The 12,550-nt window shown below is 39.4% G+C and overlaps 1 protein-coding gene across 1 annotated transcript; it reads left to right on the forward strand.

The window, feature by feature from the left end:
- The first annotated feature begins 1,758 nt into the window (after positions 1–1,758).
- LOC136280898 (uncharacterized) lies at positions 1,759–9,935 on the forward strand. The gene is made up of 3 exons (XM_066166680.1): positions 1,759–1,887; positions 4,303–9,066; positions 9,484–9,935. The coding sequence occupies exons 2-3, from the start codon at positions 4,461–4,463 to the stop codon at positions 9,510–9,512; spliced, it is 4,635 nt and encodes a 1,544-aa protein (XP_066022777.1). The 5' UTR covers positions 1,759–1,887; positions 4,303–4,460; the 3' UTR covers positions 9,513–9,935.
- The last annotated feature ends 2,615 nt before the right edge of the window (positions 9,936–12,550 follow it).

Consider the following 12,550-nt stretch of genomic DNA (forward strand, 5'->3'; position numbering starts at 1 on the left):
ATCATGGGTTAACAGATGGAGAAGAAAAACTGATTTTATGTCAATCGTATACATCATCATCTGTAAATGGAATTCAATCACTAAATGCGGCGAAGATCGGGATATCATTCCCCTCAGTTCTTGTCTGTCAACAACTATCGATTGTCAACAAACTTAATGCTGTTTGTCTGGTTGCTTGAGTGGTTTTTACGTGACGTCACTTGCAGAAGAAGAGCATTACGACGGCTTTCCGCATAGTAACTCTGCATTTGAAGCTAGTATCGCCATGTCACGTTATGTCACGCTATGCCACGCCATGTGTAAAAATAAATTGCGAACACACTGACTTTACAAAACTGAGCCATCTATACTTTGCCTTTTTGTTTCCCATCTGGACTGAAAAATGTCAAATGATTTGTGACAGAACGTTTCTGGCTTTAAAGATCTTTATGATGTTTCAAAATTTTACCAATGGACTATGCTTTAATATTTCTCAACACTGTTTCATTCAATAATTTTGGTTTACACTGCTTGTTCATTTCTTAAGACGCAATAAGAAGAGAAAGGATGAGTTAACCTTTTACATTCTAACATCAGTATGCATATTCTACATACTTTTATTTATACATTTCCTTAGGTGCTGACAAAGAGAGTTTGTCTAACAATCAAAAGCTTCTTTTGGTGGTGATCATTTCCTTCATTCTCATGACCTTAACGTGCGGTTCAGGGTTGATATTGTAGGGAGAAATTTAATGCTGGTCACCCCTAGGGTTGAAAGGCTTATGGACAAGTTTTTGTTAACTTATGTTTTTTAGAGAACTAAGCTGATATTCAAACGTCCTTCAATGAATAAAATTTTGTGGCCATTGAGATGTATTTCGGAACTCTCCACCCATTCACTTTAAAGTTAACATGTCTGTTTATCACTTGCAGGCTCACTGACCAAAACCAAATGGAAGTGAATGGAAGAATTTTAAAGCATTTTTGCTGCTCTCGAGAATCGTCACGTAACATTGAAACAACTCTCAAAAAGGAATCCACAGAACGATATTGACTGTACGTCGATCAGTACAATGACATGTGGACTCCTCCGACGCCTTCTTCACCCTAAGAATCCAACATTCGAGACCTCATACGTTTGCTCGGGTTTGCATTTTTTTTTCTTTTTGTTATGAGGATTTCAGTTTAGCTTGCATTGAAGAAATTCGATAAATTTTTCTTCGTAAAATACAAAGGCTCGCCTTCAGCTGCTATTGATGTCAATTCCACAGTTTGAGCTAAAGAATTCAAACATCTCAATCGACGTAGAAGAGAAAATGCACCATCGGGGCTTCAAATGTTGTCGTTTTTGACCAATAGCTTGAGGGCAATTAAACACGTGACTTGTTTTCAAGTGTGGCTTGTTTTCTTCCTCTTAACTTTAACCCTTCATTCATACTCGAAGTATGATTGTCTTTTGAATTTATTGTCACGAGAAAATGTCATGCAATGTTTTGGTCTGGACATTGCATTATAGAACGCCGGTAGACAGGAGAAAAAAGTGTCCCAGGCACTCTAGTGAAACCTTTTAGCTCGGAATCTTTGCAGGGCATCAACTCCTCTGTTCATGCTTCTCTTCACCCCAATCTCCCCCCAACCCTCCTCCCGTAACCCAGCTAAAGATAAAAACTTAAGAAGTCTTGCGGTTAACCGAGGCAGACTGATCCTTTGTTTTTCTCTGGAGTGCATCGGCGTAAAAATGAGCTAAAGTCAGTCATTCATGTAATTTGCTGCTATACACATTTTTACAATACAAATAAAGAGCACGGCAGCTCTTGTTTTCAATATTTTAAACTGGTCGTACCACTGAGCACTGATGATTGAAGAGGAGATTGAGACAAACTGAAAAATATCTATCGGCGAACACAGGTAATACCAGAATTCCTATCAAGATTTTTTTTCTGGGTGTAAATACTCCCGCTCTCAATGCGTGAATGTGCAGTTTCGTTTGAAAGATAATCGACCGCTTTACATTGACGAAACATCCCTATCCCACACCCTTTACTTGTCAATGATTTTGCCAGATTATTTGTTAGCGTTGAGGAAAAAAGATTAGGGTCTGCGTGGAGCTTTTAATTTTGACAAGACACACAGCGTAAGCAAGAGGTCGTTCAAATGAATAGCAATCGTAGATCAATCGTGCGATCTTTCTCGAAACTGTGCTCGGCCATTAACTACTGCATCAATTTCTAAACACAATTTTGAAATTCCGGTGCACAACTATGTTGTAAAGAATGAGCATATCGTACTTTTAATGATAATGAAACTTTTAATGCCACTCTGTAATAGAATAGAAAGCACAAATTCTAAAGCTATTTCTTAACATTTCTGAAATTATCATGATGATGCGTCTGGTTGCAGTAAATACTACTGTTAATTCCTATTTCAATTCAATGAATGCCGAATAACTTCAAACTCTGTATTGGCGCTTAAGATGTGATAATGAAATTCTTTCTGCGGTAAATTTCTCCTCAGTCTCCCAACCAATGAAGTTCGTGATTAAGTCTTACCGTGCACATTTATCGTAATGTATTTCATACTTTTATCAAGATAAAATGTTGGTTGAAACTTTGCACTAACGTTTTGAATTCAAGGGTAATTTAACCATGCCTCAGGTATTAGTCTCTTAGCGTGAAACCGAACCGTCAATCATTTCTGTTCAATTTAGCTGGATCAAATTATGCAAATAACTAGTATGTCTAAAAGATAGTAATGTTGCGGCACCTCCTGTTCATAGTTAGTTTCCAAAACTAAGATTTAAGAGTACCCTTCTCACCTCGAACGACATTCTGTCCGAGCACTGGATTCCGGGTATAGTTTACTGCATACCAAGACGATTTTTTTAAAATTTTATTTTCATGGGGTGGGTTGTGATTAATGTTAAAAAAAAACTCTGATTGGTCTAAGGTATTTGTTTCGATGGCCTGCTTTCTTATATAATGATGCGCCAACATTGTCTAAGGATGCATAAACTTCTTTTCTGCTCTATCATTATCTGAACTTATCATTGATAACGTTAAGCACACAAGTTGTAAATTATCCGCTTTTTGCCTTCGTACCTTCTAGATCAAAGCAGTGATGCGGTTTACTGGTTTTAAATAAGGAGAGAGAGAAAATAATTACTTCTTTGTTGTCTGTTGTTAATCACATCACAAAAGCCTACACAAACTAAATTAGCGAAAGATGCATTCTCTACAGCATCAAAGACGTACGAAAAGAAAAGTTCTTATTTTTCGCGTGACTCAAAAAATTATGTAGTTCTCGCCACCGTCATTCGGTACATTTACAAGTTAATATATTCTCGAATAACTGATCAAAATGAACTCATTTGAATAAGCTTATTGCGCAATATAAACATGTTTACATATCATGGAAGGCCAGCTCTATTCTCACCCGAACAATGAGGCGACATGATCAAGAATTGTTTTTGTGTTTGAAGAAAATTTTAAATAGAATCAATAGTTACTCTGTGAGGTAACTCTGTTCAACAGCATTCTTGTCATGAAAAGTATCATCATGTGGTGTTATATATTGCGCAGGGGATTTTTATGTTAACCAAGTCTCGAGTTTTCTGGTGATCTTAGTATCATATAGTCACCTACTTGAACTTGACCGGCACAGATTCTTCACTCATACCTTAATTTAGGTTAACTATTCACATAAGTTGCAAATAGCAAACGCTGATCGAGGCGGCTTGTGTAAATATAATTGACTGGATTATTGAATTTTCAAAGTAACGAGAAAACTAGGGAGAAGTACAATCGATAACACTTGAAATGGTAGTGGTGAATGAAATATATCTGCTGACAGCATAACAAAAAAGGGTGCATTGGTAAGAAGGGAAAGATAATTGATTACAAGATTGGCCAGAAATACATCAGATAACTAGATGAAAGTAGCGACATGAAACGTTTAAGATTGCTGATTCAAATTCGCAGATGTAAAATCATTTACAGCGGCAGAGTAGGCACGTACTAAACCCAGTCTCTTTTTTTATGCTAGAGAACAACCCCCTTGAAAGGAAATGAGTTTGATACCAATCCGTAGAGCTTCTTTGGTTTCAGAAAAAAAAGGCCAAAAATTACCTGTGATAGACAATCGTATGAATTTTCCTTATTGTCATGTTTATGACTACAGACCTTCTTTTATAATAGCGGATATGATGATTTTCCTTTAATTTCCAAGCAAATTAGCCTTCTTGGCTTTGCTTTTGAGCGACAATGTTACGGTCTTTAAACGTGTTGTCTATAAATTTATGAAGCATCTTTCATTACTTTCACACAGGTACAGGTTATTTTAGAACATCATTTGACCACAAATATCCAATAAAGGCACTCTTACAACGACTGTTTCATAAGAAGAACGCAGTGGAGATGTTGAGGACCGAGTCTTATTCTGACGAGTAAGCTTCGCTAAAGAATCCACGCCCTAAAGCACCAGGTATGGCAGCTGCCACACCTTCATCACTTGCCAGTTCTGTAGAGAAGACGAATGGAGCCAAGCTCAGCAGACTTCTTATTGATGGCGGTACAGCGGTTTTGAGGAAATGCTTCAATACCTTTCACCCCCCTACCAAACTAGCTGCTGGTCTCAGCTCTCACTTCACAACACTGCACACTCTTTTCAAGAAAAAGGTTCTGCGTTTAGCCCAGTGGGACCAACTTTTCCCACCTACTGGGGATCCACCTGATTCTAAAGAATTTGATATCACTCTCCTGTTTCTCCTTTTGACCAACATGTGTGGCCTCACCCCTCCCTCCTCAGGATGGCACGCGATGCCACCTATTAGTGACACCTCTTTCGCGGCTAACCTTGCTCGAATGAAGTTTTTCCGCAATAAGTTGTATGGCCACGTGTCCACCACTGGCGTTGAAATGTCAGTGTTTTTGTCTCTGTGGCGGGATATTAGCGCAGTCCTTGTTGGTCTTGGGTTTGACCAGGTAGAAATAGATAGATTAGAAGCCGAACATAGTGGAGAGGAAGACTATATTGACTTGTTACGTGAGTGGTCTGAGAGTGAAGAAGATACGTGGTCACAGCTGAGGGATATACGGAATTTCCAGATACAGATGCATGAAGACGTTGCAGATCTACGTCAAAACCAAAAGGAAGACCAGAAAACACTTGAGGATACCAAGTCTAAATTGGAGAAATTGTCCCACTGCCAGGCAAAAACTCTTGAGGCTGTTGAAGAAATGCAAGTAGGTATCGAAGAATTTAAACAGGTAGCTGAGTACGAAAAGAAGAAGAGAGAAGATCATTGGGAAGTTGAGGCCCTTAAAAACCTAGCGAAGGTCGACTTCCGAAGGGATATTGAATATCATGCGCAAAGATTCCAGGAAGGAACCCGTGAGTGGATCTTCCGACAGATGGATGAATGGTTAGACGACAAAAGCTCCGAAAATCGAGTAATGGTCATCAGTGGCAATGCTGGCATGGGAAAGTCAGTTATTTCCGCTGTTGCGTGTAAGAGAATGCAAAAAGCTGGTCGACTGTCAGGGAGCCACTTCTGTCAGCACAACAAAGTGCGCTATCGAAATCCGCAGCTGATGCTTCAATCCTTGGCCTGTCATTTGACGCACACCTTACCCGAGTACAAGGAAGCTCTCGTGGAAAAACTATCAAGGAATCTGGGAGTACCACTCAACAGCATGGGTGTCGAAGAGCTCTTTGCTCTGCTTTTGAAGGAACCTCTTAATGCTGTTAAAGATCCAGGAAGAAACATCTTAATGGTAATAGATGGCTTGGACGAAAGTGAATATCAAGGACGCAACGAGCTTCTCGATGTCGTTGGCAAGCATTTTTTTAAGCTCCCAAAATGGATTCGATTTCTAGTGACAGCCCGACCAGAAATAAACATTACGGAGAGCCTGAAGCATCTGCAACCCATACACCTGAACCAAAAACAGGAAGAGAACTTTAGCGACATCAAGCGTTTCTTTCAACTACGTCTGGGAAAGCAACTTGAGCAAGAACATAAGAATGTGCTCTTGGACAAACTGGTTCAAAGGACTGAGGGTATTTTCCTATTTGCATATTTTCTTAGTGCTGCACTCGAAGAGAATGCCTCGCCAATTACCGTCGAGGAGGTGGAGAGCAGATTGCCTTCGGGTATTTCATCCGTTTATCTTGATCATTTTAAACGGTTAGAAAAGGAACTTTGCAAAGAGTTCAAGATTGAAGAAGAACAAGTGTTACATTTCCTATGCGCCCTAGCCGCTTCCAGAGAGCCTCTACCATTGGCCTTGGCCTCCAGAATACTACAACCTACTGGGAACTGTTCCACTGCCAGGCGAAAAGTAAATAAAATAATCGCCTGTATCTCTTCTCTTTTGCCAATCTGCCACGATCGAGTTCACTTCATCCACAAGTCCGTGAAAGATTGGTTAACAAATACGTCGTCGTATGGTCAACATGAATTCATCGTGGACGAGAAGGAAGGGCATCAGATCCTCTTCGACCTTTGCACTGCTGAGCTTGACAAAATTAAAGACAAGAAGCTTCTTGATTCCCAGTTCAACGACGCTGAAAAGTACGCATTGCAACATGGTGTCCAGCATATGACGGAGCTGGATGGACTGGGTGATCATTCAACAAACTACATCGTAGATCACCTGGTAAATTCCTACGTCATAGATTTAGAACTCATTTTTTGTAGACTTTGTGTGAACAGTGTGGTTCCTTCAGATGATCTCCAAAGTGTTCAAAGGAACGTCAACGTTGCTTCACTGCAAGAGGGAACTTATTCTCTGTTTCGCCATCTGTCAAAAACCCTTCGAAAACATTCCTATCTGTTGAAGGACCACCCACAAGCTTTGTTTCAAAGTCTGGTCAACGAAGGCTCCCCCAAGCTATCCCTTAGAGCAGCAACAATCCTTGAAAACAAGCTTCCTCATGCCTCTTACATGAAATGCTTAGACAAAGACGAAGAACAAGGAGTAGTGAAAGGTCGATTTTACTGTTTAGATACCGTAGCATGCTTCGATGTTTCACCTGGAATGGATTATATGGTGTGCGAATGCCGAGACGGAACAATTCATCTCTGGTCTCTTCAGACAGGGAATGAAGAATGGAAGCGACCTTCCCTAATTGCGAAAGAATTTCAGAGCTCATCGCGTTGGGAAAGTCTATTACAGGATGAAGGAGCATATCGTGGGGTGCAATATGGTTTGTCTTTTTATCGCTCAGTAGTTTTTGATGCAAGTGGGAAATATGTCCTACCGGGATGCCTGCGAAATGTTTATACTCTCGATGGAGAATCATATGAGCGTTTTCCAAAAAGCGATTGCGTTTTTTCAAATTGTGCGTTTTCTGGAGACAGAAGAACAATTTTAACTGACTGTGGTGATGATCCAAAGAAACTCTCCTTGTGGAGCATGGAAGATGGCATGAGGCTATGGTGCAAATCTTTGCAAGAAAACATTGCATCGTTTTCTATTTCCCAAGATGGATCACTCGTCGCAGTTGCAGATAATCCTGGGTCTGTGTTTATTCTTGATTTGGAAACAAGGCAAGAACGATGTTTGTGGAGGATCAATTATTCCCCTTGTGGATTGATGCACCTCGCCTTCAATGTTAAGTACACCTTTGCCTGTGGTTATCTCGGTTTCATGTCCGAGCAGTTTGGATGCAATAACTACAGCTGGGTGTGGAATTATGGGAATGAGTACCAAACATGTTCATTCCAAAAGGAAGATCTGTTCTCTTCCTCAGCAGGCGTCTCACCGCCGTTGTTTCAGAAAGGCAATTTTTTTTTATGGCCCATTGATTCAAGCACTTTGGACTTAGATGATTTTTACCAGCAAAATAGAGGGAATTGTCTGGTGCAGAGTGTAAGCCGTCTTTTTCCAGATTTAAGAGCAGGGTTTTACACGAGGTTATCAGACAATTCAATACTGGCCAGTAGCCCATCTTTCAACTGCGTTGCGTTGGTAGACGTGAGTCATCGAGATTGTTCTTCTGAAAGCTCAGCAATCAGTGAGGTGATACTTTCACCTGAGGGAGATACTCTGTATTCCATTTGTTCGGATAACAGTTCTTATGAAGTGACCGTTTTAAGATTGTCGAATCAAGAAATTTTAACGCCGAAGAAGTCTTTCGAATTTCCGTCTCCATTTCTTCTCCCTGTGAAGAAAGGCGTCGTACTTAGTATGGGGAATGGATTGCCAGAGCTGTGGAATTTTAAATTTACCAGACTTATTCGACCTCTTCCCAAATTGAGTGGCTATGAAAGACTTTCTCTTATAACAAATGAACTCATAGCCTGTCAAAGGCAAAGCCGTTATTTAACGGAAAAGAAGCTTACATGTGAAAATCTGTTACCTGAAGGAACAGATCTGCCGGAAGCGGTTTCATATTCACCAGACCCATATGATGTTTCACTGATGGAACAGAGCTGTCATCTTTTAAGCCCCATCGCCTTTAAGATGCTTGAAGTAGACATCTTTAACGTTGCCAGTGAGGAGTTAATCTATTCTGGGAAAACAAAGGTTTTTTACGACGCCAGAATTGAATTTGTTCACTGCAATGTTCGGGGTGAATTTCTCGTCTGTAGTTGCGAGGAAACAGTCGATGGCCTTCTTGCCATAGAAGAGTTGACATTATGGTTGAGAAAGAAAAACTCCCAAAAAAATTTGTGGGAAAGGAAGAGTAAAAAGTATCATGGAGAATCTTTTTCGCCCAGGTTAATTTTATCGCCCAAAGAAGAGTTTGTTGTGACTTGGGATTCCCTCTATGCAGGTTATGGATTACATATCCTTGATGCCAGATGCGGTGAAACGAGGCACAATCTACTTAAAAACCGCGATGACATTGTTGACTGCAAATTTGCTTGTGACGGTGATTCCTTGCTTTGCTGCACTAGCGACAACTTCCTTCGATTGTTTCAAATAAGAACCGGTGGCCTGCTCTGCATACTCGACATAGAGGAGAGACCGTTCGGTTTGGGGGCCTGCGCACGTGAAGATCTTGTAGCCGTTGGTTTGTCGTCAGGTAGATTGAAATTTATCCATGTGGAGCTACCGAGGAGAAAAGAATCAGACTGTAAAGGTATAAAAGTAACGGATCGAGAGGCGTTCGCTTTTGATCTGTTATTGTTCACTTAAGTTAATGATGATGGTACAAATCATAATTAAACAAGACAGTCGATTTTCTAAGCCCTTAAAGTACTTATTCACACTGTTTTATTCAATAATTTTCTTAGCTGAGTTGAATCAATGTATTTATCTTTTTTATTGTAATTCTTTTAGAATCTACTGACGGTTTGCATTGCTTGTTCATTTCTAAATACACATTAGGAAGAGAAAGGATGAGTTAAGGCCGGGTTTTTGTTAACTTATGTTTTTCAGAAAACTAGGCTGAAATTCAAACGTCCTTCAATTAATAAAATTTTGTGGCCATCGAGATGTATTTCGGAACTCTGCACCAATTCACTTTGAAGTTAACATGTCTGTTTATCGCTTGCAGGCTCACTGACCAAAACCAAATGGAAGTGAATGGAAGAATCTTAAAGCATTTTTGCTGCTCTCGAGAATCGTCTCGTAACATTGAAACAACTCTCAAAAAGGAATCCACATAACAATATTGACTTTACGTCGATCAGCACAATGATATGTGGACTTCTCCTCCGACGCCCTCTTCACCTCAAGATTCCAACATTCGAGACTTGATAAATATGCTCGGTTTGCATCTGTTTTTCTTTTTGTTGTGAGGATTTTAGTTTTGTCTGAACTCAAGAAATTCGACAACTTTTTCTTTGTAAACACAAACCTTCGCCTTCGGCTGCTATTGATGTCAATTCCACAGTTTTAGCTGAAGAAGTCAAACATCTCAAGCGACGCAGAAGTGAAAATACAGCAGCGGGGCTTCATTTTGTTTAAATGTTGTCGCGTCAGGCTAAAAGCTTGAGGTAAATTAAATGCGTGAATTAGCAAATGTGACTTGTTTTCTTTTTCTTAACCTTAACTCTTCATTCACACTCGAAGTATGATTGTTTTTCGAATTCAGTGTAACAAAAGTGTCTTGCAATAGTGTGGTCTGGGCATTGCCTTATAGAACACCGGCAGACGGGAGAAAAAAGTATCCCAGGCACAATAATGGAACCTTTGTCTCCCCCCGACCCTCCCTCCCCCCCCCTACACCAGCTAAAGATAAAAAACATACTAAAAAAAAGAAAACACACGTCAGACGTCTTGCGGTTTACCGAGGCAGACTGATCCTTTGTTTTTCTCTGGTGTGCATCGGCGAAAAAATGAGCTGAAGTCAGTCATTCATGTAATTTGCTGCTAATGTACATTTTTACGATACAAAAGAAGAGCGCGGCATATCTTGTTTTCAATATTTTAAACTGATCCTACAACTTAGCACTAGTGATTGAAGAGGAGATTGAGACAAACTGAAAAAAATCTATCGGCGAGCAAAGGTAATATCAGAATTCCTATCAAAATTTTTTCTGGGCGCAAATACTCCTGCTTTCAATGCGTGAATGCGCGGTTTCGTTTGTTAGATAATCGATCTCTTAACACTGACGAAACATCCCTCAATCAATCTGCTCATCAATGACTTTGCGAGATTATTTGAGAATGTTGAGGAAAAAAGTTTAGGGTCTGTCTGAAGCTTTTAACCCTTTCACTCTCAAGATCTAATTAGTAATTCTCCTTACTATCTGTCATACAATTCTTAGAATGTTAGTTTAGAGAATTTGGTCTTGGATCAACTCATAATCCCATAACTGATATTCTTCTCTATTCTTATCACCTGCCTGCTTGATATTGTATTGATATTGTAAGGAGAAATTCTGTCTTGGTCACTTCTGGGAGTGAAAGGGTTAACAATAACAATGCATACATCGTAAGCAAGAGGTCGTTCAGGAGAATAGAAGCTCCAAGGAAAGCAATCATAGATCAATCATGCGATCTTTCTCGAAACTATTCTCGGTCATTAACTTCTATGCCAATTTCCAAACACAATTTTGAAATTCCTGTGGACAATTTTGTTGTGAAGAATGAGCATACCTTACTTTTAATGAATAGGCCACTCTGATATTGAATAGAGAGCACAAATTTTAAAGATTTTTTTCTAGTTTTTCTGAAATATTGATGCGTCTGGTTGCAGTAAATACTACTGTTAATTCAGTCGCTAACATGACCTACAAATCAGGTGCAATTGTATCTCCTAGCAAAATAGACTATATTGATGCTCCTATCATGAAAATGTATATGACAGTAATATCATCAAAATTGGACTTTGTAGCTTGTCCAAGTTCCTGTTTCAATTCAATGAATGCCGTATGACTTCAAACCCTGTGTTAACGCTTAAGATGTGATAATGAAATTCTTTCTGCGGTAAATTTCTCTTCAGTCACCCAAAGAATGAAGTTCGTGATTTAGTCTTACCACACATTTATCGAAATGTATTTCATACTTTTATCAACGTAAAATGTTCGTGCAGACTTTGCACCAACATTTTGAATGTAAAGGTAATTAAATCATGCCCCAGGCATTAGTCTCTAAGCGTGAAACCGAACTATCAATCATCTCTGTTCAATTTAGCTGGATCAAATTATGCAAATAAAAACTACTTCCCACGACTCTGAAATTGCTGTTGGCAATGGAGACGAACTAAAGTAACTATTCTTAAGCTGTGTGAAAACCTGCTACCGGCGTTGAGTATATACAGTTGAGTACACGTTCAGTACTGGAGAGAGTATTGTATAGGTAAAAATGATTGCTAATGTTTCTTTCCGAGAATTTGTTATTTTCTCAAGTGATGTCTTTGTCAAGTGTTCCTTGGCATTTATAGCATTCAGCATGTTTTATTTCTTTAATGCGGTGAAGAGGAACTTAAGAATACATGGACGTTTTTAACTAAATTCTCGCCCATTGGTTATTTTGTCCAATCATTTCTTTATTTATTTCACGTTGAGTTGAAAATGCTTCGCATTCACATACGCATCACAAGCTCTGCCTCTGAGGCGAGACAGCGATAAAGTGGTTAAATTTTTAATCAAGCTTCTCTCTTTTGTGTAGTCGTATAGATCAATCAGCTTGACATCATTGAAGAGTATGTGTAAAAAGTTTTCGCATGGCGAGCGAATTGTTCGTATAGAGCCAAGGTCTTCATCAGAATTCTCCGCAAAAGTCTGATTCAAACCCCAGCAACAAACAAGACAAAGAGATTTTTACCTCCAACCCTTTTTTAAAATATTATTTGTGAACTGACTAGTATGACTTATCATTATTAAGAAATAAATCTTGGCGAGCATTAGTGGACCAAGTGTTATTCTTTATAATGTAAAACTCAACATACTCTTGCTTGCCATGGCACAAAGCAGAATTTCACACGGGAAGAAATTTGGCGAAACATTGTTTTATTTTCTTCGCTCGTCGAGGAAAATTGTTCGAAGTTCATTCTGCAGCAATATATTTGATCGTTTATGCAAAGTCTCTTTCATGGCGGGAAATAACGTGACCATTGAGATATACAGTTCTCTGTCCGTCCACGGAGAAGAAAAGCTTGCTTTAAACTTCATCCT

This window comes from Pocillopora verrucosa, chromosome 5, assembly GCF_036669915.1.
Source record: "Pocillopora verrucosa isolate sample1 chromosome 5, ASM3666991v2, whole genome shotgun sequence".
Taxonomy (NCBI): Eukaryota; Metazoa; Cnidaria; class Anthozoa; order Scleractinia; family Pocilloporidae; genus Pocillopora; species Pocillopora verrucosa.

Bases quoted from the DNA above. Each gene is read 5' to 3' on its own strand.
- LOC136280898 (XM_066166680.1), top strand. From the start codon at position 4,461: ATGGCAGCTGCCACACCTTCATCACTTGCCAGTTCTGTAGAGAAGACG. The intron at 9,067-9,483 runs GTATAAAAGTAA...TATCGCTTGCAG, and splicing joins AAAAGAATCAGACTGTAAAG to GCTCACTGACCAAAACCAAA.